Source organism: Lithobates pipiens, unplaced genomic scaffold (assembly GCF_037356315.1).
Source record: "Lithobates pipiens isolate NorthernLeopardFrog02 unplaced genomic scaffold, aLitPip1_a1.2 Scaffold_8, whole genome shotgun sequence".
In the NCBI taxonomy this organism is placed as follows: domain Eukaryota; kingdom Metazoa; phylum Chordata; class Amphibia; order Anura; family Ranidae; genus Lithobates; species Lithobates pipiens.
This window is the reverse complement of record NW_027507903.1, coordinates 82,836,133-82,862,612: the sequence shown is the minus strand read 5'-3', so window position 1 is coordinate 82,862,612 and position 26,480 is coordinate 82,836,133. Positions and strand designations below refer to the sequence as shown.

The following is a 26,480-nucleotide window of genomic DNA, read 5'->3' as shown; positions in this document are numbered from 1 at the left end:
ACAATGTATACGCACACATACATACACACATATATTATACATTATATATAAATAATAACAAGAAATAAACAGGGTATTTTCTTTTGCACCATAAAGCACACCATGTGCTAGGGTACTGTGTAGCACAGGAATGCAACAGAAGGGCATTGAGATGCTGTTTAAAAAGCACTGTGGTGAGGTAGCCCATTCATTTTAAAGCAGGCCACTAATGCACCACTACATGGATTTTAATGTACCTGTAGCATTTTTTCAATACAGCAGAAAGCATAGACGTTTTTTCTCTATGTGTTGTAGTGCATTAGCTAATTGCACAAGGGTGCTGTTATGAAAAATAGCCCAATGCACTGGGCAACTTACAAAGAGATTTTTATTGTTAACTCTTTCTGACTGCAGAAAAGTAAAATCTTTTTGAAAACTGGATACGTGGGTGTGGAGATTCCTCTGGTCTTATCACACAGTGGTGCAGGATAGTAAATATCCAAGGATCTGAATTCTGTAAGTGAATTCACATTACAGGCAGGTACAGGTAAGCAATGGTTTGTATACAAGGCCAAATAAAGTATTTCAGCTAATCTAAGTGCTACATTATATAAGCTGTGTAAATGCCTGGTTTTGACAGACAGGTACCTGCTCCCACTTGCGGGTAAAATCGCTGATCTACATGCATTTCCCGCCCCTCTCCAACCCCACCCCCCCCCCGCCGACTTCTGGGGTGCACGCTGGCACCAGAAGATAGTGGGAGCATTCAGAAAGCGCAGCGTAACTCGCGCATGCGCAATAGGAAACCGACTGTGCCAGTTTCTCTTACTTAAACTGCCGATGCTTGCACCCGAAGACGATTGGTGAATCAGCTCAGGGTGCCGAAATCCCGGGACATGTAAGCATCCTTTTATTAAAAGTCAGCAGCTGTAGTATTTTTAGTTGCGGTCTTATTTTTTTCCAGAATGGAGCTCCTCTTTAAAAATACTAAAAGCTAAAAATGGACGGAAGTGGACATGGACAGATGTCAAGCTGGTCTTACAGTCTGATGAATGACGAGCAAAAAGTGGTCAACTACTACTACAACTTCCAAACAATATTTTTATTGGGCATATTTACTTGAACAGTTCTTTAAAGAGCAACTCTACTTTTGATGAGAAAAAAAATTCCCCTCTGGGTGATCTATGTACATTGCAAGGATTTTAAAAAACGTTGTTGCAGATTCCTATCTTTTGCTATCCTTAAGAAATAGCTGTCCGTTTATCTGTGTTCAAGTGTAAACTGAATATAATGGGAGTGGATTATTAGTATCAATCAGCTGCAGCACCTGTAGGGCTCTAAATAAGAAAGTGACAGGGTCTGCATCCCTTTAGACATGATCTCACCAAAATTTTTATTTTTGGTGCAGGGGATGGCAAAAATCTGACATATCTTAGTGCAGACTTCTGGGAAAATCAGTGAGCCAATCATACAAGCAGGAAATGACATTTGGGGGCGTTCTGCACATCATCTGTGTACAGAACACCTCCAAGTGGCCATACTGCAATTTACAGAAATCTGCAGAGCTGCAGAATGAAAAGGAAAGATAATTTTTAATAGCATTCAATTACAAGACGACTTGTGTCACAATTGTATATGATATAGAAGTATACATTTTTTTTATGATTTGCTACTTTTTTCCCCAAGAAAGTGGAGTTACTCTTTAACAGTTTACATTTTTAATTTGTGCATGTTCACGGTGCTCCCTCCTATTTAACACAATACAATGCGCAGCAAGGATTTTCAAGATAATGGCAAGCACAATCTTTGGTTTGATGGAATATGATAAATTGGGGCGATCTATCCAACCCAGAAATCCAAAATGCTTATTTGTGGGAGTGACACTGCTTTTCCCAGAGGACTACACAGAGCTAGAAGCAAAATTAGAGGTATGTTCTGCAATAAGAGTTTCATTGTTAATATCATTTCTAAGGGCCAGTTCACATATAATGCAGTGATCAGCATTGGAAGTACATCAATCATCGCTATGACACACACAAAGAATAGGATTTTTATAACAGCTTACCTGTAAAATCCTTTTCTTTGAGTACATCACGGGACACAGAGGTCCCCATCAGTAAATACTGTGGCTCTGTGTCCCGTAATGTACGAAAAAGAAAAATAGTTTCCTCTGTCCTATTCACATTGAAACACACCCCAGTCGTGCGGACATGCTAAATTTTACTGCAGCACACAGGACAGGATTGCAGTATGCACACTGCTCAGCTATACAGTGACGTGTAGAAAGTGTCACTTTGTACACGTCAAACAAGGTCGACTCAAAAAAAAAGGGGGGGGTGATGTGCTGAAACGCCAGGTCACTGCAGCTGGTGTCTTGTCGAATACTGTCCCTTGTCGGATAGTGTCCGCCCTGTACTGCGCTTGCACACTACGGGAGACAAGGAGACCCCGAAGGTCTCCGAAGATGAACGGCACCTGCGCACTGATTTCAGGCTCAAGCCCCACCATCCAAGTGGACAGAGTTAGAATAAAACATTTCTGAGTGAAGCGAGGCCGTGCCCGAAGCGTGGAGAGCCAAACGAGCCTGCAAGGGGCCCTCTTACTAAGTGCTGTTTAACATCTACCGTATGTCCACTTGCCTGGGGGGGGGGGGGGGGGGCTTGAACCTGGACTCAGGGCACAAGGTACTATTAAGTGCACAGGCGCTGTTCATCTTTGGAGACTTTTGGTGTCTCCTTGTCCTCTGTACTGCGCAAACGCTGCGCCTGCGCAGTACGGGGTGGCATTATCCGATGGGGGGACAGTTCTCGGCAGAACACCGGAACAGACAACTGCCGCACACTAAACTGCTGCTGTCCAGAGCAGTGTGACCAGGCCCCAAAGATCTTCATGGCTAAAATTAAGCTCTTTTTGATATTACAGAAGCTCACATGCACAAAGACCTCCCCATTAGCAGTCAAAGCAAATTCTTCAGAGAAAGGCACGATTCTGAAGGTTTACTAAAATCCCTGTAATATTATAGTTTATTTGGAGGGTATTTTTTTTCTTCTGAAAAAAATTGGAGATCCACCTCAACATATGTTAAGGGATCCCTTTTCTTTTGGAATGTACATTTCTGGATAATGAAAAGCAAACCAGATAAAATATGAAAATGAGCTCCAGAGTATGTGTATAATCTTCACTATGTAAGTTACATAGGGAAAGGTAAAACTTGACTGGATACAAAGACCAATCCTACATGCACATCCTCAACACCACCCACCTCATTTGTTTCAGTATCCATATATATCATCGCACTGCAGATTCATTTTTCATAAGAACCAAGTCGTTTCATTTTTACGTTACATAAGAAAATATAGAATTTTCAAGCATGTTTCAAAACCTATACATAATCTTTTTTATTGCTTTTGGCAAGTCTGTTGTCACGTCTACACATTAAAAAAGGCGCACATCAATGCACTGCGCAGGTGTAAACTTACAGCATTAAAATAATGGCTAACATGTGCACAAAAACACACATCTATTCTCTCACAATGTGTGTGTGTGTGTGTATGTATATGTATATGTGTGTGTGTGTGTGTGTGTATGTATATGTGTGTGTGTGTGTGTGTGTGTGTGTGTGTGTGTGTGTGTGTGTATGTGTGTGTATGTGTGTGTATGTGTGTGTATGTGTGTGTATGTGTGTATGTGTGTGTGTATGTGTGTGTGTGTGTATGTGTGTGTGTGTGTATGTGTGTGTGTGTGTGTGTGTGTGTGTGTGTGTGTGTGTGTGTGTGTGTGTGTGTGTGTGTGTGTGTGTGTGTGTGTGTGTGTGTGTGTGTGTGTATATGTATATGTATATATATATATACACACACACACATATACACACACATACATATAATCATCATGAAAGACTATGAACTTCAAGCACTTATGTTTTCATAATTTTCCTCTCTATACATTTCTTAATACAAAACAAATATTTTAAGCTGCCTACAAAGAAATAGGAGCAATTTCCTGTGCCCTGCACAATAAGGTCGGGGTTAATCTCTTGACCAGCCTGACACATTAAATCAGCTAAGCGGGTTGACTTTTTAAACTTTTTTTCAGACAGTATGTCATCAGCAAAAGTAGCAATGAACTGACCTGCACTGCCTAACCTGAATTGTTTCCATTCACAACCCAACACTGTGCGGCTAAACAAACTGTGTGTTTCTCTGAACACAAACAGATTACATGGTCTGACGCACGGGGATCTGAAGTCTAATTACAGATGGAAGACTCTTAACTTGCTTACAGTCCCGGGTGGGCGGTGCACAAGGTAGCATTTAGGAATGAAATAATATTGAGCGTAACTCCCAGCAAAATATATTCTTTATGAAATCATGACTTTTCATCACCTTATTATTCTGCTCATATAAAAAAAACACAGAAAAATAGATCGAATCACATTAAAAAAAAGGGTTCCCATTCCTCTTCTAGCAAACCAGAACTCCATTTCACACTTCCAAAAGTAAATATCCAGGAGTAACCTTACTGCACACATTGTACAATCTGCTTTAGATTTACCAAATGGAGTTGATTTACTAAAACTGGAGAGTGCAAAATTTGGTGCAGCTCTGCATAGAAACCAATTAGCCTCCATGTTTTTTGTTACTAAACCCAGGACCCTGCATTCACTACATCTAGTCTTCCACAGTACACAGAACATGGAAATGCAATCATTTTAGTAAATATAAACTGCTAAATAGTTTCTCTCATCAGAAGTATATAGCAGTATTGAGGCTTCTATCAGTGCCTGGCTGTCCTATCAGGATGCAGGACCCCAGACCCTCTGTCTGGACAGTGCTGATTGGCCCTGTGCTGATCACATGTACTCTCTCTCTCTCAAAAAAAAAACCTCTCTAGCAATACACCCCAAACTGAGCATGTGCAGCCCGACTCCATTTACTGTGTCTTATCCAGACATGGTTTGGAAGCAGTGCAAGAAGGGGAGGATCTGTGCATACAGGCTCAAACAGCCTTTTTACACAATGCAGAAGGTTAACCCCTTAGGTTTCACAGCGAGTATAACCAGCATGCTTTACTGCAGGACAAAAAACATTATGCCTTTAGAATCACTTTAAGGCTTCCTGGGGCGAACTCTTCTTTACAGTGAAATAGAAGGTTTTGAGGTTTTTAATTTGAAATAAACAATATGTTTTATCTTTAATTTTGTGCATCTCAGTGCCTATAAAGTCCAGTACCAAATTGTTCCAATACTATCTTCTTTACAATGGGTGTAGTCTGCCTGCCTCCCTCAGGAATTTGTATGTGCCACACATTTATCTTTACACTTTATGACGCCCAACCAACTACTATTTTACTCTCCAAGGACACTACCTCAGTGACCCATAAGAGTACTATCTGTAGACATTGGAACTGCATTTTGAACGGCTTAGACAAAGTGAACCAACAAATTAAGGCAGGCCATACACGGTGCAAATTCCTTTCCTACAACAGACAGTGTTGATGAGGGATTCCCTTGTACCACATTGCCATTGTTGATGGGGAAGCCATGATTATTGCTAGAAGCTTTACCAGCCACTATTGGTAATCACAAGTAAAAATGCCACAGGCTGGTTGCACCTAGGCTGATCGATCAACTTGGTACATTCAGCCTGCCCACACACTGTTCGAATCTCGTCCAGTTCCTGCTGAATCAGCAGAGATTCAAACTATCTATGGCAGGCATAAGGGCCTGTGTTGGCAGGTTTGTTTGCTTTAGACAGGTTTTGCATTTCTATACAAATCGCCTATGGGCATACATAACCCACTGGAAGCAGGTCAAATGCAGGTTGAATGCACCCGTCAATGAATAGTGAACGATCTCAGAAGCATCTCAAACTAATGTCAAATGGATGCCATTGACAGACCCAAAGCCTGTCATAAAAATATAAATCAGAGTGGGGATCACCAAAGGCCTTTCTGGTTACTAAAGTTAACAGCGGGCAGTTAGCTTTAGCAAAATAATAATCCCTAAGTTTAGTTAACCAGTTGCCGACCAGCGCACGACGATGTACGTCGACAGAATGGCACGGGCAGGCAAATGGGCGTACATGTACATCCCTTTAAATTTGCCGCCCTGCCATCGAGAGTGCGCTGCCGGCGGCGTGCTCCCGCGCTGGTCGGGACCCCCCGTGAGTCCGGTCGCGGGACCCACGGACTCGATCGACGCGGGCATCCCCGCGATCGTCTCACGGAGCGGCCGAATGGAGAAGTGCCGTTGTAAACAACATTTCTCCATTCTGCCTAGCAACTAGTGACGCTGATCTCTGCTCCATGTGATTGGAGCAGAGATCAGTGTTCACTAAATGAAAGCCCAACCCCCCCACAGTTAGTAACACACCCCTAGGAACACTTAACCCCTACACTGCCACCCACTGGTTAACCCCTTCACTGCCAGTGTCATTTACACAGGAATCACTGCATTTATATAGCAGTGATTACTGTATAAATGACAATGGTCCCAAAAATGTGTCAAAAATGTCCGATGGGTCCCCCACAATGTCGCAGTCACAATAAAAATCGCTGATCGCTGCCATTACTAGTAAAAAAAAAATAATAAAAAATTATTAATAAAAATGCTATAAAACTATCCCTATTTTGTAAACGCTATAACTTTTGCGCAAACCAATCAATAATCGCTAATTGCGATTTTTTTTTTACCAAAAATATGTAGAAGAATACGTATCGGCCTAAACTGAGGGAAAAAATTGTCGCTCTATTTTTGTTTATAGCGCAAAAAATAAAACCCGCAGGGGTGATCAAATACCACCAAAAGAAAGCTCTATTTGTGGGAAAAAAAGGACGTCAATTTTGTTTGGGAGCCACGTCGCACGACGGCGCAATTGTCAGTTAAAGCGACGCAGTGCCGAATCGCAAAAAGTGGTCTGGCCTTTGACCAGCAAAATGGTCCGGTCTGAAAGTGGTTAAAAAAAAAAAAAAAATCACAAGGGACATTTTAAACCACTATAGCCCCTGTGCTGCTGGCTCCTGCTTTCCTTGAAATCTTCAGGTGTGATGGTGTTAATAGAACTGAGGGAGCTGTGAGACACTGACTGATCTACCCTTTCTGCCCAGCTCCACTGACTGGGAATTTGCCATTTACTGGCCAAATGCCATCATTTTAGTGGGCCGTATTGAATGACATGCAATAAATTTAACATAAGGGGGCAGCACCTAATTTCCACTTGGACAGAAGTGGTGTCCCCATGTACAGCTCATTCTAGATCTTTAATGGCAAAAGTTTTGTAAACCTCTAGAAAAGTCTTTAAATGAGATTACATGGTCTTTAACAACGTTTGGTATTGACTGAATTTGATCTGGTGGAGAGATATCTGTTTAAATGGCCAGTGGTTTGACCAAAATGGTTGACGTATTTAAGAAATTGTAGAGATACACACAGCTAGAAGTTTCTACAAATACATCGCCAGAACACTCTGATCAGCGATATCCACCATTGGCTGAGAGTGCTGATCGGGAGTCGGTCAGCTGCTGGCTTTCCGGCTTCTGTCGGACAGGGTGGCATACACATAGGCTGATGGTCGGCCATTTTTTTTTAAACCGTCCAATGTCTCCCAATATTCAGCCTGTGTGTGTATGGAGCTTAAGGATAGGTTTGCACTGATGCAATGCATTTTGAATAACATTGTTTTATAATGCGATTTCACGGAGCCCATCCAGTGCCAGTTGATGTTTAAACTCAAGTCTAAACTTCAAAATCGCACCATATCAAACATGCAAATCTCATCGCATTCGCCCTGCATATACGTAAACAGCCTCTATAGAAAATCAACTTATTTTACTTCATGCGTTCTAGAACACATCCAAAATCGCATCAACCATGGCTTATAAATTAATACTTTTAATAACAAATGATCTGCTGCAGATAAACTACCTTTCAATTTCAACTTTCCCACCAGACTATGAATTTAAAAGAGATACAAATGTTAACAGTAGGAAATGTTTGCACATGAATAAACAACTGCACTGTTTTTGTTTTTTTTTAATACCTGCTACGCATTACTCTTCTAAAAGCAGCACAAAGCCAACAATTGTATTGTGAATACACAAGGGTTAACGTTTCCAAACGGCAAGTTCTATCTGAATTACTCTTCAGAACTGCAACAAAAATCAATTGTCATGTAAGCTTACTGTCACTAAAGAGTATTAAATTCCATCCCCACTAAACTCAACCAGCAAACCTCAAGCACTCAGGAAGACTAAATTATTCATATAATCCTAGACTGCCATTTACTAGGCCTTGATGCTTCCAGTATAATCAAAACAAATAGTCTATCCAGACCCACAAAGCAATGCAGGAGAGAGTAGGAGTTTAGCCACCATGTTCCAGTCTAAGAATATAATTAACTAGAAGAGCACAGAACATTAATAAAATCACACTAAAAATACAACATAAAGGTCTCATTTCCTGCTTATGAAGATCTGTAAAAGCCTTATTCTCAGCAATACAAAAGTTTGCCCGATTTTAATGCTAAAGGCATAAACGCGGCCTACAGGTTGGAAAGACTTTAGAGGTATGGAAAGGTACATTTTCATTTTGGATACAAAAGTTACATCCTTCTCCTTCCAATAACCATTGTCACTGGGATAGAAAGTGATGGGAAATTAGAGGTAAGAGCCATCACCTTGTTCCTAACGCTGAGATTTCCTCTTATTGCCTGTTGTGTCTCGAGGACAGGAAGTAAATGGAATCTAGCAGGAAACAGGCATCAAAAAATACCCTTCTATACTCTATACCACAAACACTGAGCAGATGGTGATGAATGCAGTTAAAGAGGAAGTAAAACTCCTGGGCATAATTTGTACCTATAATAAGGCTTACCCCTATAGGTGCTGTAAAGATCTCCTAAACATGCGCCGTTCCTTCAGAAACGTGTGCCGTGAATGACGGCTCCCCCACGCATGCGTGGGAGTGACGTCATTGCGGCTCCTGCCTGTCAGTCAGAGCAGCAGGACCTGGAAATCACATTGCATCGATGGAAGGCTTAGTTTTCAGGTGGATTTCACATAATGTGCTTGTATGCAATGCATACTAGCACATTATGTCTTTACCTTGCAGGTCCTAAAAGGAAAAAAAAAACAACCAGTTTACCGCAACTTAAAAGAAAATCTATGATAGAAATTGGAAGGTGCTACTGCTGAACACCTTAAAGTGTTAGTTGACTGTTTTGCTGACCCAAGTGGTTGGTAGGAGCTTTAGCAGATGTTAAGGAAAATCTTTTTTTTTTTTTTTTTTTTGGTGCCCCTTGGAATAGAACATATTCTGGAGGTCACTAAAGCTGAAGTTTAGGTTTGGCAATTTTTATAGTTACATTGGTCCAGCTTGGAGCAATGTCTGTGAGATGTGGGAACCGCTACTATACCAATCTCCAGCTTCTGGGTCCTGCGCTGGGCAGCTGTTCTGCTGCATACTGAACACACGAGGTAGCTCACTCAGCAGGGGGCACCATTCAGAAGACGTTACAGTTTTTAAATGCAAAGTTTACCCTTATTCGATGAGTTGGAACAATGACCTTCACCTCATCCAATCTGTGAACACTTTGCATTCAATGAGATGCAAAGTGTTCTATGGATGGTGCCTGTACTGAGCAAGTGACCTCCCGTGTTCAATAAGCAGCAGGGCAGCTGCATGCAAAGAGATCAGCTAGTGGAGATTACTGCAGTAGGGGGTGACTACAACAGTGATCTACCTGCTTCCATGAGGATCAATATAACTACGTAAAAATTGCCATAACTAAGCTTCAGCTTTAAAGTGTTACATTTAAAGTGTATGTAAAGCAAAGTATGTCTTTTTTATAGGGTATATAAGAGTTAAAGTGTTGGTTAAGGTAAAAAAAATTCTCCTATAGTTCCCGCTGATATATAACATTAAGCTCCCCAGTGCGTGTCATTTATAAAAATATGCTGTATAATAGCTTACTTCAGAGTGCTGTTCGACACTCAGCTGACTGCCCGCTGGTCTCCTCTCGTGATGTGACAGCTGCAGGGTAGGTGCTGGGAAATCCCCGCTGACGTCAGCCGAGACGAGGAGAGGAGACCGGCAGTCACATGAGCGCCAAACCGCGCTCTGAAGTTATTATACTGCATATTTTTATAAATGACATGCACTGGGGAGCTTAGACCCCCTTTCACACTGAAGGCGCTTTTCAGGCATTTTAGCACCTGAAAAGCACCTCACAAGCCTGCCCAGTGTGAAAGCCTGAGTGCTTTCACACTGGAGCGGTGTGCAAGACCGAAAAAAACGTTCCGCAAGCAGCGTCTATGGGGAGGTGTGGGAGCACTGTATACACCGCTCCTAAACCACCCTGCCACTGAAATAAATGGGCAGCGCTGCTGAAGTGTCTGCAAAGTGCTTTGGCAGTGGTGCTTTGTGGGTGCTTTTAACCCTTTCCTTGACCGCTAAAGAGCCCAGCTAGCAGCCAAAAAGCACAGCTATAACAGCAGTAAAGTGTAAGCGGGAACTATAGAAGAAAAAAGCTGTTCTATTTTAGAGCAGGTTAGGCGGATCGAGGAGCAGACAGGCAGGGAGGGGAGGGGGAGGAGGAGGATAGAGGGAGACAGACACAGGAGAGCAGGCTGCGGATGACAGAGGCATGTACTCTGACCACGTATATCAGGTGCCCAAATTACACAGTACAAGCACTGTGCTGTATAACATGCTTTAAAGAAACCGTACAAATTTTTTGGGGGTTGGGTTAACAAACGCTTTAAAACCACTGCTGGTTTATTTTTTTGCCATCTGTAAACTGTTGGGAAAAGTTCCTCCTTTAATCAACTCAAAAAAAAAAAAAAAAAAGTTTTGGCTACACATACATTTTCTTTGTGACAAGGAGCTGTAAAGCACATCCATAGGAAGCATAGCATACATATCTAATGAGGAAATATGGTCTCCCATGTACATTTATCATTACAAACTATACAGAAAAACATTAAAGTGAAAAAATTCACTCTCTCAATCAACATTGATTATATTTAATCCTCATGCTGCTAGCATTAGTAAATAGAAACGTATTTGTTCTATAGTTACTTCCTGGTTTCTTGCCTAGGCAGCTTCAGGAGGGGAGGATGGGTTTTCTCAGCTAAGCTCACGCTACTGCCTACATGCTTGAGCTAAGGGCAGATGGATTCCAGGAAGTAAATGCTACATGATTTTATTTTCCCTCACCAAAGATGGCCACAACCAGAAATGCTAGGAGGCCGTTTTTAAAAGGGAATTCTTAACAAAAAGCACAGAGACATGGCTGGATGGGGGAGTTTGCCTTGAATATTAAACATTTATGTTTTTGGTTTGTGGTTCTCAGATGCAGTGAAGAACCGCTTTAACACATTTATATGACAACATCAGCCTCATCTCTTTTACACTCACTCTGTTGGGGGCAATATGGAGGCAGAATGTAGTGCAAATAATGTGGATTGTATGGTCAAGATAACCATAAATAAAATATTATTTTACATATGGCATAATTTGCCTTCTGTTGTCAGGTTACCCCATTAACCCTTTATCTTTGGTGCAGGACTAGAAAAAAAACACATTCAGGATGATCAGTGAGGAGCACAGAGGAGAGGTCCGTCCGATGCCTGATTTCTCCTCTGTGCAGTGAACCTGGAAGTGCTCTGAGAACATGCAGGCTTCACAGCTGGCCCATGTGCTGGCCCATGTAAACAGATCAAGTACTTTCTGTACTCAATCTGTTAAGACAAACTTCAGAGGAGACATTAGGGGTCTAATGGATATCTCCAATAAAAAGGACTGCCCACCTGCATGCACAATGCCATCACATAGGGGCTTCTCTTTTTTTATTTTTTTATTCATTTATTGAGTTTGACAAAGGATCATCGGTACAAGAAGTCTTAACACATTCACCTGTACAGTTACCGAAAATCGGACACATCATGTAATACATAGGGGCTTTCTAACCACATAGTGATAGCAATACCGTCAAGAAAGAATAAAAAAGTTTAATAGATTTATATTTGAGAGTTTTATTTCTGGGTTGACCCAAAATGTCAACTATATGGAATTTCAGCAGCTCTACCCTTTGTTATTTTTACAAGCTCTTACATATGCTGCCATTTTTCTATCTCTTACGATGTGCTCTAGTAAACCATTCTACTTCTCTGCTATTATTGCTTCTTCTCATAATGAAAATCTATGTCGGCCAACCGACCAAAACCAACGCACCCAACTACACGCTCAACACCTTATCCCAACAGTTTTAAAGAGCAGATTGTGTGATTTCACTGACTAATCTTCCTCAAGTGGTTAATCTCTATATGTAATAAGACAACATATGAAAAGCAGCCATTTACAAATGAGCAAATCTCATTAAAGCCTAACTTGGGTAAACACAGAAATGCCAAAAACTTTGCTTGCTTAAAACATACATTTTACTGTACTTTTTCTCAACAAATAAAACAAAGAATCCTTCATGGGACCCCAGTATAACTAGCAGTTTCCTTATCCATACGCAGGACAAAAGGATTCTTATCATGACACTCAAAACAATACAAAGTAAAAAGAACTGCTGGCTGGGAATTAGCTAAAAGACCGTTGCAATTTTCATAATTAACCTGCAGATGGTGCTATTATCCAAACACTAATGAAAATGCAGCAAAACAATAACACTTCTACTTATTATATAGTAGCACTGGCACCAAAATAGACCATTCCTAACCAAACATAAATTTTACTTGTATCATGTAAGTAAATAAAGTCACAAGGTGGTTTTACATATATATCATTTACATTTGTGTTGCTGGCCTCCAAATTACAAATTTGTTAATTTCTTTTTAAGAGCACAAATCTTCAGTGATCTGTCAGAAGAAAATGACACACAACTCCATTTATACAAAAACACTGTCAGAGGGCTTAACAGCTAGACAAAAAGAACTAAATGAAAGGCAGAACCTTAAACAAAGCTATCTGTACAAACAGTATGGACGAGAAGAACTGAGGCCAAATTATGACCACAGTTCTGATTTAAATGACCGTCCCTTGGTAATATAAATAAATGTACTATGTGAACTGTTGTAGTTTATATGTATTCCTGCACCATGGTCATGCACTGCTGCATGATGGGAAAGTGCTTGAATGATTGAATCTAGCATTGTGCGGATACTAAGCATTTGCACTAGTACTTGTACAAATACTCTGATACTAAAACTGATACCTTCAAGTCCGCAGACTGTAACCGCCGCCTTTAAAATGGATTCCCGTATGTGCGGGGGGCCAGTTTCAGTACGATTTGTAAAAAGAGTGCCGCCATTTCGTTCTGCGGTTCAGGTGTGAATTTTTAAAGTGTAGGACAGTTGAAATTCCACCTGGACTGAAAAACCAGCGACCGGCTGGTTTGGGTCACATGTCATGCAAATTGGATGCTGTTCAAATTACAATCTATAATAATAAAATAAACAGGACCACATAAAATGTATTTATAATTAGAGGAATATATTCGCTTTTTAATAATATGAAACATGACACTAAAAATAGGTATTGGTATTGAAGCAATAGTTCCTCAGTCTTAAAAAAATTTGTATTGGTGGATCCCTAATTTAATCTAATTATAACATTAGCCTCAACTCCTAGCAATTCAGAAAAATAAGATTTATTAGGCATACAGCCAACAAAAAGTAAATGAAGCAAACAGCCAGTTTTTACATATAGTAAAAAGATCTCATTATTTTGCTTGTGGAAAATACATATCTCAAATATATTTCTCAGCAGCCGTGAAATAATCTTTAATGCCACCATGTATACAAAATGCATTTCTACATTCTACACAGTGCGTAAGCAATATGTCCAGCTTTCATTGTGGATCAATGGACAGTTTGAGCAGCTGGTGTCTATCTCTGGCGGTGCAGCATTCTCTGTATCTTAAATTTTTCCACTGCTGCACAAATTTCCATGCCTTCATTTTACACATCAAGAACAGTAATGTAAGTAATAATCCAAATTCAGCACTGAAAAAATGAATATGAGGAGATGAGAAGTGTGTATATATTCACCTATTCACCCTGTGATACCGCAGTCTCTACTTGGACTTCCTTACTCAATACCGATGTGTTAACTTGTAGACAGTGGCATCATCACAAATGAAATGAGTCTATGCGCTTCCATGCTTTGGATGCTCTTTCATTTCTAATACAATATTTCTGTTAATCTAGCAGAAATCAGCCGACTCAGTATACAGTCTATCCCGAATTAGACACAACAGTTAAAATGTAAATTGCTAAACTATTTTTAGCTGATGGGAAAGAAAAAAAATAAAAATATATTCCTGGCCTAGGGAAAATGATTTGAAGCATTGTGTTCATTTTGTTTATCAAGCAGCTATTCAGCCTCTAGTGGGGCCCAAGTGCTTATGCAAGCAAAAGCTTTTAAGAGAGCCTGCAGCTGCAGTCCTGGCTTCCAGGTAGACTGCAGGTTCCGAGCACAGCTGCCCTGAGCTCTACAAACCATTTTAGCTCCATCTGGAAGCAAGGTCAGAAACTATTTTCAAACCCAAAATTTTGTCTTAGCAGAAAACAATATTCACACAAATACCAGAACTTAGTAATCAAGCCATACCACCAATCCTTGCGCAGTGCTTATACTCATGCAATTGCGTTACTGACTACAGAGGATGTTGCATTCAAATCAAACTGCTCTGAGTTATTACTCATCCAATTGCACCTGCGCCCAAGTGTTAAGTACTGCCAAATAAAAGCCCTCCATCCATTTACACAACAAAGAGATGTACCCCGCAAGGCAGCAGAGCTCTCCCTCTCCCTCCCCTCTCATTTGTTCTAAACCACAAGAAGGGGGGGTGGGGGTGCAGAGCAGAAAGGAAAAAAAAAAAAAAAAAAAAAAAAAAAAAAACACTTCCTTCAGCGTGCAGGGATTTTCACTTCACGTGGATTTTAAATGCGGATTCATTTACAAACAATTTTCCTTCTTTAAAGAATAAAGCATATTTAATACCACAAAACACCCCTATAGCAATAGATTATCACAGCCATTAATGATTTTTTTTCTCTCCACCAAAACCCTCGCAACCTTTTTCATCAAAGCCCTTTATTCTCTAAGGATATATTTTCGAGCAAAGAGGGATCAACAAACTAGTTGCTTGAAAGCCTTCCTGATGCTAGGCTGAAGTTAGGAAAGGCTTAATGAAAGCTTTAAAATCCACCAGGGTTTCACACTGAACATCTGACTTGGTGATTTATGCATATTAATAACCTCAGTCCTACCGAGGCAAGCTGAGCCGTACGTGTCCTCCGAATCTTAATGTCTTCAGCTCCATTGGGATTATTACAAATGTAAATTTCGAAGATTCTTGGCTATTAATCTCTGTCTGTCCTCCTGCTCAGCAACATAATGACTAATTAAACATCAAAAGACCTGTACAGGAGATCTTCTTTGACAGCTCCTTGGCCCTGTTCTCCTCCCATGAGAGGAATTCAAATGACAGGGACGAGGGGACCAGAGCATATGACCGTGCTACAAATCACTGCCGCAAATCTAAAGACTAAACATCAAACCTAGGTTGGAACCTAATGAAGCTCTACCATTGATCAAGGCAGCCAGTTTATGGTCACCGTTGAAAACCTGTTTAAATAATGATTTGTATGACCCCTGTACACAGCTCTACCAGTCTAATTTATTTCCAGTAATCAGATAAACAACGCAGACAGTACTTACAGAAGAAGGCAAGCCAGGAGGAACCTTTCTTATTTTCTTTGTTTGTACAGGATCTGCATGTAGACAAGAAAAATATATGGATCAGTCTTGGGTTGAGGCAGTAAAAAGTTAATCAGACACGTTTTCTTATATCTTAGGTAGAGATATATGGAAGATTGTTTATTGTTCACTTTAGATAAGCATATAATAACCTAAATAATCATACAAAAGACATAACACATTTGTCTTAACACATCAAGTGTTTAACTGTTTATAGTGTAGAAGTTTCATTTTTACCCATGTGTACTAATGTTTAACATCCTAATGCCCCGTACACACGATCCGAATATCGGACGACCGATCGTACGACCGTTTTCGGTTAATAATCGCAAGTAGAAATTGAATAGCTAAATAAAGTCACGAAAAATCTCGTGCAATAGAAAAAATAATCAGAAGTGATGTCGTGTGTTGTAATGTATTTGTATTGTATTTTCAGACGACAACCATACTGACTAAAAAAAAAAATCGTACGATTTTGAATTGTACGAGGAAAATTTCTGTGCATGTCCAATCGAATAATATCAGATGAACGGTCGTGATCGGCGGTCGAAAGTTGTGTACACACGATCCGAAAAGTTTTCATACGATATTCGGATCGTGTGTACGGGCCATTATTCTGCATTTTTCACACAATATTAAACACTGTAATAACCCTTCCTATATGTATATATATGTGGATGATGAATTAAAATAGCATTTCGTCCTGGTTTACGCTGCAGCAATTTGGCATGCGATTTGACATGTCGCTGCACCAATTCCCAAGTTTCTGTACTACTTTTGGTGACTTCGGGGTGCGATTTCAATAGACACATGTGCAGAAACCTGCACAGATCTCTCTGAAATCGCCCTCAAGGTCGGGACTGAAATGGTGCAAGTTCAGCTGAACTTTCATGCCCGCTGTCAGCGTGAACCTGGGCTTATAGTGAGTGAACACCTCAAAGTCTGTATACTTAACACATTTTATCTAGCATCACTTGAGAGGAAAAAGACACTGCGATCCAAGAGATGGAAGGGCTTTGGTTTCAATTTGGAATCCGTTGCTCCTTAATTATAGAACCTGTTGCTGAGTCACACAGTTAAACAAGAATAAAGTCAATGTTTTGCTTGGCAGTTCTACAGCAATACTCTCAATTCTAGACATCACTATAATGTCAGCTATGGCACCATTTGTCTCAAAACGTTTTTAAATCCTTACATATACCAAGTGAGGTGGCTGGCCTCAGGTAATACACAGATGAACAAATCCACCCAAATAAGTTGTACATGTATATCTGCAGCAATCTCTTCTCTACATCTGTTTAAAGACCAGAATTTACACAGCTTTTCAGAGCTTTCAGACACAGAGGGGAGGCATCTGATATCTCACACTGCACAACTCAAAGTGGAGAGCTGAGTGTAGTCTGTGACCTGAGTGGAGGGAAAGGGACATACAAACATTCCCCTCCCCCCAAGTCCATGAATTTTGTAAGATAAGAGTCAGGGGAATGATTGACCATTTATAACAAGCTAATGCTAGTGCTAATGATCATCAATTTCATATGTAGGTTGAAACAGTCATTTCCTGAAACAGAAATGGCTTAAAACAGAGTGAGGAACAGCCAAATCTCCTACTAAGGTCAGAGTGCGGAAGACAGTTGCATGTCACAGGTCATACATCATGGCAAGACTTTGCACAGCAACAAGACACAAGGTAGTTATACTGCATCAGCAAGGTCTTTCCCAGGCAAAGAATTCAAAGCAGACGGGTTTAAAAATATGCTGTTCAAATACCTTTGAAGAAGCACAAAATCAAGCATTGTTTTTAAACTATAGATGCAGCGTTGGCCAAAGAAACGTAATGCAGCAGATAAAAGCCACATCATGCTTATTTCCCCGTCAACATCAGAATGTTCAGCAATCCCATCAGCACATAACTGGTGGAAACCAGTGGGACCCAGGTACACCAATCTACTGCCCGGAGAAGTCTGGCCAGAAGTGGTCTTTGTGTAAGAATTGCAGCCAAAAAGCCATACCTCTGACATAGGAACAAGGCTAAGCAACTCAACTATGCTCTATGGAAACAGTGGCATAAATGCTTCGTTTCCTGGGCTTGAATCAATATAACTGTTTTAAAAGGATAGATTGAACTAGACTATTTCATGGGAGAGCATTGCACATCCATCCATGCATGCTGGATTAAATAACAGTGACTTATAAGACTTGCAGAGAGATGGAATACAGTACAACCTAATTGTAACGGCACACCTGCAGATATAGACAGATCATAAATTACAAGTAAGATAATGAATCCTTAAAACAAAAACAAAAAAATAATAATCCATTAAAAGTATATATCTCAGGGAAACTGCTTCTGACAAAATGATCTAACGTGATTTCAAGCAGATCAATATTCAGACAGAAACTTATTTTTAAGTTGGCAATATTAAAAAAAATAGAGGGGCAAAAATCTGCTACATTACATGGGATGGGAAAAGAGGAAATAAAAACATTACAAAAACTAAACACAGCGGTTATTTAAAGCAATAGAGAGACTGAAAGCATTCTGCAACAGGCAGAAAAACAATCTAGTTTAAGTATCAGGAGGGTTCATTCACATCTTTTAACTGGATAATATTTACATTGATATAAATTTCGGCATTTAGCACAAGGTTAGCATGAATTCAAATTTTATTTTAATAGACCCTCAATGAATGTACATCCACGGTTCAGCGCACAGCAAGGCATTGTGTATTTGTTTATTATTGTGTGTGTTGTGTTGCACTGAGGTGCTGGTGCGTCCGTTTTGGCCATGTATGCATTTTGGGATGAACAAGCATTATATAAATTACAGTGTGCCATACTGCACATCATACCATGAGCTATAAAGTGCGCCAATGTAGTCTAAATGCCCTTCAGTCATAAACTGAGCAGTCTCTTGATCACCACATACTTCTATAGGTATTTTTTTTTTTAAATATCTCCATTTGTTTTTTTACATATCCATTATACATTTCACCATTCATTGCTCTCTTATGAGCTTCCATAAAATCCATTCATATCCTCAAATACTATAAAATTGTACATATACATTTATACATTCAGATCCCTCTTAAACCCCCCCCCCCCCCCTTTGGTGTGGCTTGTCCTATCTCCATACGGTTTTATCCTGATGCCGTTATGGAATTTTCTATCCAACTTGCCCATACTCTCTCATATTTCTCTCCATGTCCTCTACTCCAATATGTGTCCCTATATAGTGGTAGATTACCATTTACTAAATTTTTCCACTGTATTAACGTTGAGGCTTCCGCCTTCTTCCAATTCAGCACTATTGTCTTTCTAGCATAAAAAAGCAACAGACCCACCTGTATTCTCCTTCCTGTAGGGGTGATATTATTCCCTACTAGTCCCAATAGGCACATCTCTGCCCCTTGATTTAAAGAGACTGATGTTACTATAGTAATAACTCTCAAAACCTCCCTGCAGAATATCACTATCTTTGGACAAGACCAGAATATGTGGATGACATTTCCTGGGGTGCCTGCACATCTCCAGCAGTTTTAAGAGTTTGTTGGAAATATTCTGTATAATTTGTATGGTGTATAATAACTTCTATGTATTATTTTAAATTGTATTAATTTATCTCGCAGAGATACTAGTATTTGGAGTGGAGATCTCCATATTTCCTCCCAGTTTTTATCTACTAATGTTGGAACATCTCTTGTCCAGCTTTCACATAGCTTACTTATATCTGAAAATGTAGTTTTAGATAAGTAGCTATATAGAACTGAAATTTGCTTTTTTTTTGGTCTTTTTCCTTACCATTTGCTCTAATTCTGTTTCTATCAATTGTGGAATCCCCTCCGGGAACTGAGCCAATAAAGCATGGACCAACTGTATGCATCTAAAAGTTAGGTTCCCAGGTATATTCCAACATTTCCTTATTTCAGTAAATTAATTCTATAGGTATTTTTACCCCAGATTATTAGAATACTAATTTGCACACACTAAAAGATTTCACAATGTAACATTCTACACTTAGTAGTTCTGTTCTTCCTCATAATTTAAACTAGATGACATTTTACACAGTCTAAAACACACAGAGCTCACTGTCTAATATTTACTAGCAGCTCACCTTTAAGCCAAACCTGATTATATAATATTCTTTCTAAAGACCCTATTAATATGAATGACCTTACATGTATTATCTCTAAGCTTTCCTTTTTTCTTGCTCTCAAAACAAGGACAGTGATTTAATCACAGCCTTTATTTTAAAGTAGTGAAACATTTAGTACATCAAAGAATCTAAATATACATTGTCTACTATTTTAATGCAATTATTTTAGACATGACAGCAAACTATTTGCTCCCAAAAATATAAAATTCCCCACCCCACCTATTTAATAGTAAATATGGGTAGCACTCTGAAGCAAATCATACACAGGCAGTTGTCTAGGTCCAAAATAACTTCTCTCTATAACTTTGTGACACTTCAGTGCCGCAAATGTATGCAAAGGGGTTGTTTAAGGCCCCTTTCACATGAGGCGGTTTTCAGACACTACAGCGCTAAAAAATAGTGCCCGTGTAGCGCCTGGAAAAAGCGTCCCCTTTCACTCCAGTGAAAAAGCCGGAGGGCTTTCACACTGGAGCGGTGCGCTGGCAGGGCAGTGAAAAAAGTCCTGCTAGCCGCATCTTTGAAGCGGTGTATTCACCGCTCCTACCATTGAAATCAATGGGGCAGCGTGGCTATACGCTGCAGTGGCGCTTTGTGGGTGGTTTTAACCCTTTTTCGCCCACTAGCAGAGGTTAAAACCACCCGCTAGCGGCCGCATACCGCTGCTAAATCTACATTAAAGCGACGCTTTTTAGCGGCGCTTTACCGCCGACGCCCGCACCGCTCCAGTGTGAAAGGGGCCTAAAGGATACGTTACACTTTCTGAACATTTCTGATCTGTATTTAGTATTTTACTTCTGGGATGCGATATCTGGAACTGCGTCCACGAACCTTTCAAAAGGGGTCCGTCTCCACACAGGGATCCAATTTCAAACGATATAATGGGAGAGGATAGAGAAGACCATATAGCGTAATTCCATATAACGACAATTTATTAAAAAGTAACACACTTACATTTTAAAAGTGTTTCAAGCGCTTGTAAAAAGTATATATGTTGGCGGCAGTGGAGTCCTACCGACACGTTTCGTCTCCATAGACTTCACACCTCAGACGAAACACTTAAAATGTAAGTGTGTTACTTTTTAATATATTGTCGTTGTTATATGGAATTACGCTATATGGTCTTTATCCTCTCCCATTATATCGGTTGAAATTGGATCCCTGTGTGGAGATGGACCCCTTTTGAAAGGTTCATGGACGCAGTTCCAGATATCGCATCCCAGAAGGCCAGCTGACACTTCCAAGCTCTTTTGACTCATAGAACGTACGTTTGTTTGGGTCTAAACTATCCGGTAAGCTCACATCTTCATAGGTGGTGGGACTGTCACAGTAGCGATTGTGAGTCAACACACTTCTCTTCTTTGAGGTTTTGAAGAAACACCCATATCCATCCATGTGGGATTTTCTCACACGTTCATCTTTTTCACCCAAAGACTTTTTTTCACATGCTTTATGCTAATCTATGCTGTATTAATTAAGACTTTCTGTGCAGGTTCATCTCTAGTCCAGCTTCAGGTTTACATACGTGAAATGTTAATATCTGCACAGGTCATTAATGTGTATCACTAATTACACTTTGTAAATTTGATTTTGATATCACATCATTTTGTAATTTTATTTGATATTTTTTTAGTATAGGCCACCTGTTCACTACAGTATCATTTCACGTAGGTTTATATGTCTGGGGGTCCTGACATGTTCTAACCAGACTATCATCCTTAGCGCTACACTTTATACATTTATTGAATTTACGCTGTTGTGTTATGGTAACCATGAATTACCACAACATTTTCAACAATAAAAGTATAAAATTTACCAACCCAGTGCGGGTGTATCCTGCAAGGGCCTTCGGCGTGAACTTGATGCGGAGAATGGATAATATGGGCTTCCTGGTTTTCCTGAGTTTGGAAGCTGCCCTGAACTCCCAAGTCCAATATCGGTTCGAACCAGGCTAGTCTGAAAAGCACAGAGGAAAAAAAAAAAAGATTGTTCACAATTTGCAGTGCTCTATCAAGGTGTAAACTAAAGTGCACACACAAACCATTTTAACAATTAAAGCATCCATTATATTTTTTACTTTTATCATCAGAAAGCTGCAATTATACACTACAGGTTTTGAACCAACAAACCAAAAGTATTGTGTGTTTCAAAGGTGAGAACTGGCCATTTTGCTCTGAAGTTTACAAAAAGCATTCTTTTATTTTGCATGACTTTTTTAGTTAAAGCGTATGTAAAACTAAAAACAAGAAATCCATTCATATTGCAATGCACTAATCCTTAGATGTGGTCCCTGCATTAGTTTCCTTTTTTTACCTGGAAATCCTGTGAACAACACTCTTTGTCCCCTTCGTGTCTGCACTAATTTCTCCATTATATCAATGGGGAGCAGCCATGGTTGTCAAATAGGCTGCGCATCAAACTTGTCTGCTTTTGTTCATCTCCATTACATGGTGGTTTGATTGGATTAGTAGTTTATACAAAGATATGGTTCTTTGCGCTTTCATTAGGTTCACACAAGTGACAAGGATAATGATGTATTTCTCCCATAGTCAACAGGTATATTTTTTCCTTGCTGAAAAGTTCTTAAAGTAAAAATGAATGCAGCCACCACACCTAAGGCATTGTAAGCTGCAGCATACCTTTTTTTTGTTTTTGAGTTTAGACGCACCTTAATACTCTGGAGCAGTTGGCAAAAAAAAAAACACTCGGAACCGCATTCATTTTATAGTTGCTAGTGCAGTTTTTTAAAGAAAAAAAGCTTTATTACTCCAAAGCATTTGGCACCAAAAACCCATCACTTTTTAGGAGGAATGAAGTAGTGTTTTAATAAGGCTATCAAATTTCTTCATGTTCGTAGAATGGTAAATGCTTTATTTTTAGGGACTATACAGCAACTTCATTTTTTAAAGATAGGGAGAAAGGGAGATAAAATTGCTACGTCTCTATGTATAGTGTATACTTTATCTGTGTATAAAGGGCAAACCAGAATGGTTTATCATATACACAGACCCAGCTCTGCAGTGCTACAGAATAGCAGTGCTTTACAATAAATTCTTATGAGGCCATCAAACCACTGAAAACAATATATAAAGTAGTTATTTTATTAAACTAAAAGATAACTATACAGTGGTCCTTTAGCATGAACCCATGATGACAGATATATGGACTCTGGCTCGGTGTGTGAATGAACTACAAGCCCTGAAATCCTTTGCAGCTGTCAGCTTGTAGTTCTCAACTACCATGGCGGTGTGTAGCGCTGTTGTAGTTCATGGATTCTTCCTGCCAGTATATCTGCTCGCCTGTACAGGATATACGGCCGCACAGATGCATTGACAGAGCTACAGGAGACCTGCACGACACCAGCGATCAGCTGATCATTGGTGCAATGTCTTTCAGACTCCAAAAAAATATATAAATGCACTTTTTACCTGCAAAAAAAATATGTGCATTTATTTATTTTTAAAACGTGAACTTATACTTTAAGGAAGCAGTGAATAGTCCCTTGAAATAAACATAGAAAAGGCCATAAGAGCAGGTTCAGAATGAAACCCAACATCTTCACTTACAATTATCCATAATCAACAGTTTGATAAAAAATAAAGTATGAAAATACAATTAATGTGAGGTACAAATTGCTTGTGTATTTGGCAGTTTATAATATATAAATACATCTAGAACCTAAGCAATACAAAGCTCTGTAAGAATAATCCTCTATGAAGGATAGATTACTGCTGACAGAATACACAACACTCAATTCCTAGGGGGGGATTCTGTCCCGCGTTAGTAAATTGCCTAAATCACCATGACACCTGTCAAAGTACCCACTCCTAAGCTGATGTCGTCTAGCAGACAAGACTGGACTGTTACTAAGAGCTAAAAAGACGGACATGTGAAAGGGGTTTTACCAAAGCATGGACTACAGAAATACATTTAATTGTGAACTCACTTTTAACTGGATGTTTTTTTTATAAAAACAGGTTTTCCCAAATATACAAACTTTGAAAATAAAAATCTGAAGGACGATGGTTCTCATCACTACTATAACAAAACTGGGAAAAACCAGGAGAAAGCACAATTCATACTGCATCCTGGAATCAAGCTTTAACTACTATATATTAGTGTATATACAAAAACACATCAACTATTTGTTTTACATATAAATCAGAGGTGTGTCTTACTGCATCTACTGAGGCCAAATGTACACAGCCAAAGTACATCACATGCATTTCAAATAGTAAACACGGAGGTAACACGGTAACATACACCCTTTCCTAAGGTCAACCTACTGACCTATTCAGATATGCATGGGATGAGGATTTTGTTTTGCTTTGGTAGGCTTGAAGAATAACTCCACTTTTTCTGAGAAAAAAACAAAAACAAACATTCCCCTCTAGGTGATCTATGCATATTGCATGGAGTTCACCAGAGCTTCACAGGTGGCCACTGGAGTCCTCTTCCACTCCACCATGACGACATTATGGAGCTGGTGGATGTTAGAGACCTTGCGCTTCTCAACCTTCAGTTTGAGGATGTCCCACAGATGCTCAATAGGGTTTGGGTCTGGAGACATGCTTGATCAGTCCATTACTTTTACCCTCAGCTTCTTTAGCAAGGCAGTGGTCGTCTTGGAGGTGTGTTTGGGGTCCTTCTGTTGAAATACTGTCCTGCAGCCCAGTCTCTGAAGGGCGAGGATCACGCTCTGCTTCAGTATGTCACAGTACATGCTGGCAGTCATGGTTCTCTCAATGAACACTCATGCAGCCCCAGACCATGGCACTCCCACCACCATGCTTGACTGTAGGCAAGACACACTTTTCTTTGTACGCCTCACCTGGTTGCCACCACACACACTTGACACCATCTGAACCAAATAAGGTTTATCTTATCTCATCAGATCACAGGACATGGTTCCAGTAATCCATGTCCTTAGTCTACTTGCCTTCAGCAAACTGTTTGCGGGCTTTTTTGTATTTTGTGTGCATCATCTTTAGAAGAGGCTTCCTTCTGGGATGACAGCCATGCAGACCAATTTGATGCAGTGTGTGGTGTATGGTGTGAGCACTGAAAGGCTGACCCCCCGCCACTTCAACCTCTGCAGCAATGCTGGCAGCACTCATACGTCTATTTCCCAAAGACAACCTCTGATTATGACGCTGAGCATGTGCACTCAACTCAACTGGTTGACCAAGGCAAGGCCTGTTCTGAGTGGAACCTGTCCTGTTAAACCGATGTATGGTCCTGGCCACTGTGCTGCAGCCAAGTTTCAGGGTCTTGGCAACCTTCTTATAGCCTAGGCCATCTTTATGTAGAGCAACAATTCTTTTTTTTCAGATCCTCACAGTTCTTTGCCATGAGGTGCCATGTTGAACTTCCAGTGACCAGTAAGAGAGAGTAAGAGTCATCACGCCAATTTAACATACCTGCTCCCCATTCACACCTGAGACCTTGTAAAACTAACAAGTCATATGACACCGGGAAGGGAAAATGTCTAATTGGGCCCAATTTGGACATTTTCATTTAGGGCTGTACTCACTTTTGTTGCCAGCCATTTAGACATTAATGGCTGTGTGTTGAGTTATTTTGAGGGGGCAAAAAATTGACACTGTTTTACAAGCTGTACACTCACTACTTTACATTGTAGCAAAGTGTAATTTATTCAGTGTTGTCACATGAAAGGATAGAATAAAATATTTACACAAATGTGATGGGTGTACTCACTTTTGTGAGATACCGTAAAATTCTCAATCAGCTTCTGCACCTGTAGGGCTCTAATGGGGAAAGTGGCAGGGTCTGAATCCCTTTAGACATTATTTCCCTTTGGTAGCATCTCACCAAAAATATAATTTTGTTGCAGTGGATGCCCAAAATCTGACTTGTATCAAGCAGATGTCTGGGGAAGATCAGTAAACCAGTCACATACGCAGGAAATAGATTTTCTGAGGGGGCGTTCTGTACATCATCTGTGTACACAATGCTTCCAGGTTGCCATATTGCTTTTTTGCAGAAAACTACAGCACTGCAGATTAAAAAGGAAAGGTAATTTTAATAACATTCAAATACAATATGACTTGTGTCACAATTGTATATACTTTACTACAATTTTTTTTTTCCCCCATTTGCTTTGTCTTATGCCAACTCGTAAAAATGTGATTACCCTTTAAATATCAAAATAGACAACATACTACTGATATTTTACCAAGAAAAAAAAAAAAAAAAAAACTTTAGGCAACACCATTTGTATTATCTTGCTTGAGTGCTTGGGCCATGTACAATCTGTCAAGTACATTTTCTACGCTGCCAAGGTCTGCAGTCTTTTCAAAGACCAAAATCAATGCTATTAATCCATTCTAGTGATTTATCTGCTCATTTAAACCAACTAAGAGATATTATTGATTATAACTGATCCTGACTTCAGGGCTCCTACAGGAAAGAATATATAGATACCCAAGAGATTGTGCTTGCTGTGAAAAATGTAAGTATCTATTTCTATTAGCATAATTTTACCCATCTGTCCAAAGTAACAAGTCAGAAAAGAAGTATAGAAGCATTTTAAAATCGGTTGTTGGTTTAATTAAAGTGGGA

The 26,480-nt window shown here is 39.8% G+C and overlaps 1 protein-coding gene across 8 annotated transcripts in view; it reads right to left on the bottom strand.

The window, feature by feature from the left end:
- The window catches only part of TCF12 (transcription factor 12), a 270,092-nt gene that overhangs the window by 56,873 nt on the left and 186,739 nt on the right, over positions 1-26,480 (bottom strand). For all 8 annotated transcript variants that reach the window (XM_077470136.1, XM_077470143.1, XM_077470134.1 and 5 more), the window contains 2 exons: positions 21,719-21,854; positions 15,707-15,759 (listed from right to left, as the gene is read on the bottom strand). In XM_077470136.1, the coding sequence (XP_077326262.1) occupies positions 15,707-15,759; positions 21,719-21,854 (189 nt within the window). The remainder of the gene's footprint in view (positions 1-15,706; positions 15,760-21,718; positions 21,855-26,480) is intronic.